The sequence below is a fragment of the Puntigrus tetrazona genome, chromosome 19, assembly GCF_018831695.1.
Source record: "Puntigrus tetrazona isolate hp1 chromosome 19, ASM1883169v1, whole genome shotgun sequence".
NCBI classification, from domain to species: domain Eukaryota; kingdom Metazoa; phylum Chordata; class Actinopteri; order Cypriniformes; family Cyprinidae; genus Puntigrus; species Puntigrus tetrazona.
In genome coordinates, this window is record NC_056717.1 from 20271493 (window position 1) to 20274227 (window position 2735).

Below are 2735 nucleotides of genomic sequence, written 5' to 3' on the forward strand. Positions count from 1 at the left end.
TATATATATATTGTCATATGAAATATCAGACTTCCAGGAATGTAACTTATTTAGATTAGCTCTGCTGTATAATTCTGTTTAGAATTAAATGTTATTATTTTCAATAACGTGAGCCTGTCAATCATAGGGAGGGAAGATTCCAATCCGTTGGACGGCTCCAGAAGCCATCACATACAGGAAGTTCACCTCAGCCAGTGACGTGTGGAGTTACGGCATCGTCATGTGGGAAGTGATGTCATACGGCGAACGACCATACTGGGACATGAGCAACCAAGATGTAAGCGGCACTGCTCCACACATCTAATGAATTACGTGCGCTTGTCATGCCTTCAGTGCCGGCGTTCCCATACTTTCCAGAAGCGCACGCAAAGTTTTAATGCTCGGCTTTATCGCGCTATTGTGCGCCATGCCAAGTCACACAAACGGCCTGAATGGCGTAGTTCAGCAGGATCAGCCGTTCATTTCCTCTCCCCTGTTTCCTAGGTGATAAAGGCAATAGAGGAAGGCTACCGGTTGCCGCCGCCCATGGAGTGTCCGCTGGCTCTGCATCAGCTCATGCTGGAGTGCTGGATGAGGGAGCGAGCGGACAGACCCAAATTCAGCCAGATCGTCAACATGCTGGACAAACTCATACGTAACCCTGCCACGCTCAAGAGGACGGCGGGAGACGCCAGCAGGTGAACATGCGCATCGGAGATTTCCATTCACATTTTATTGCTAGTGTGGGTATATTTTGGTACTGAAGTACGTGTTTGACATTTATCAACGCTTATTAAAAAAATCTTTTGTTCACGTATGAATATGTGTTAGGTTTTTCTGTTCTTCTGGAGACGTTTTCAGAAATGCATTCTTGACAGAAAGCGGATTACAATTTCTGTAATCTGTAACCAGAAAGATTGCTAATTTTTTAAATGCTTATTTCATCTGCCATCGTGTTGCAGCTATTTCCAGAATGCGGTTTAATTAATTTTTTTTAAAGAGGTTAATAATGCATTAAATCAAGCAATTGCGACAGAAACGACTTTGTAATATTAGAAAAATATTTGCGTTTTAAATAAATGCTTTCCTTTAATAAAAATGTATTAAAAAAGTAGCAAATCAGCATATTAGAATAATTTCTGTAGAATCGTGACTGGAGCAGTGATGCTGAAAATTCTGCTTCTATTAGTGATATTTTAAAATATATTGCATTTGCTTTTTTACATTTTTAAAAAAGTGAGCATGTTCAAAAACATAAAAAATATCACACAAAGCCCAGACTTTCAGCCATTGTGCGTATTGTAGGCTTAACCTAAAATAAGCTTTTTGGCACACACACAAATACAAATACAATTCTGACAAGTTTGCTTTCTCGGGATTAAAATACATTCTCTGACGTTGTCGTCCACAGGCCCCACCCCTCCACGCTTCACCACGCCCCCTCCGAAGGCTCCGCCCCCTCTTTGGGTTCTGTGGACGAATGGCTGAAAATCATTGGACTCGAGCAATACAGAGAAAACTTCAGTACGGCGGGATTCTGCAGCTTGGAGAGCGTCTTACCCATGAGTCACGAGTGAGCCTCACATTACACACTCTATTACGCGCCCCGATGAGCTTGAAGATGACTTTAGCTGACCAAAACTCCCTCTTTCACAGGGATCTGGCCAAGATGGGAGTCTCGTGCAGCGCACATCAGAGGAAGATCCTGAGCAGCGTGCAGGAGTTATTGTCTGGAATGCATCACAGGCAAGACACAAAGGTTCCTGTCTGATCCGCGACGAGGGGGGAAAAAAAAAAACAATGCATCATGTTGCTTAACATGGAGGGACGGAATATTTCACATCATTCTTGCACTTTAATTAATGTGAACGGTATGAAGATCAGAACGAATGAGCTAAACTGCACTTTTCTGGGCCGCTTTGCGCTTCTATGAGGAACTTTCTTTAAGTCTAAGGATTTTAAACTGGCATTTTGCCGACAATTAAAATGACTTAATGCGTCTCTCTGGATGAGATGTTTCTGGCCCTGTTGTTGTAGGCGGCGGGGCAGTATTTTTCGACAGGCGAAGGTTTGAGAAGTGTCCTCCTCCTGTAAGTGGAAAGAACTGTTTCGGCTAAGTGCAAACAGACTACAAAGCTTTTCACCTCAGGATCTTTTCGGGAATGGCCGCTCGTCATCGGCAGGAAGGAATTGTTCCCCCGTGGATCAGATTCGAACATTATATTAAAAAGGATCTTTTGCCTCGGGAGATTTTGAGCCTTCGCAAACGAAACTAACAGACCTTTTGGACGGTGTGTGTTTGTTTTATGAAGGCCAGATGGGAGTTTCAGAGGCATTGCTGAATGGAAAATTATATTGCTTTATTTGTTGAAAAAAAAAAAAATACATAAAATAAAGGGAACGAGGAGATAGATCCAGATACGATTAGTCTTAAGTTACTCATGTTCCTTGTATCCAATCTTTGCATTTTTAAGTAGCAAAGTCAAAGACCGATGGTCTTTCCTATTTTCTTAGTAAATCTTGTTTCCTTTTCTCCTTTCAGTTTCATTTATGTCCACGTCTAAATAAGTCCTACGCAAACAGCTAAATCTGTGTATAAATAGTTTGAAAACTGCTGAATTGAATCATTGCGGGAATTTCATAGTCACAGATATATTTTTGAACATTTTTTTTTCACTGTACATACTCTAGGATTTTGTATGTACATAGTTTTTAATTGTTTTTCTTCACGATGTACATAATACCAGCAGACGCGT

General features: G+C 41.4%; 1 protein-coding gene across 1 annotated transcript in view; it reads left to right on the top strand.

The window, feature by feature from the left end:
• Positions 1-2511, top strand: part of LOC122323336 (ephrin type-A receptor 4a-like) — an 11122-nt gene extending 8611 nt beyond the window's left edge. The window contains exons 8-11 of the mRNA XM_043217080.1: positions 128-277; positions 484-677; positions 1391-1552; positions 1636-2511. Coding sequence (XP_043073015.1) covers positions 128-277; positions 484-677; positions 1391-1552; positions 1636-1750 — 621 coding nt within the window. The 3' untranslated portion in view covers positions 1751-2511. The remainder of the gene's footprint in view (positions 1-127; positions 278-483; positions 678-1390; positions 1553-1635) is intronic.
• The last annotated feature ends 224 nt before the right edge of the window (positions 2512-2735 follow it).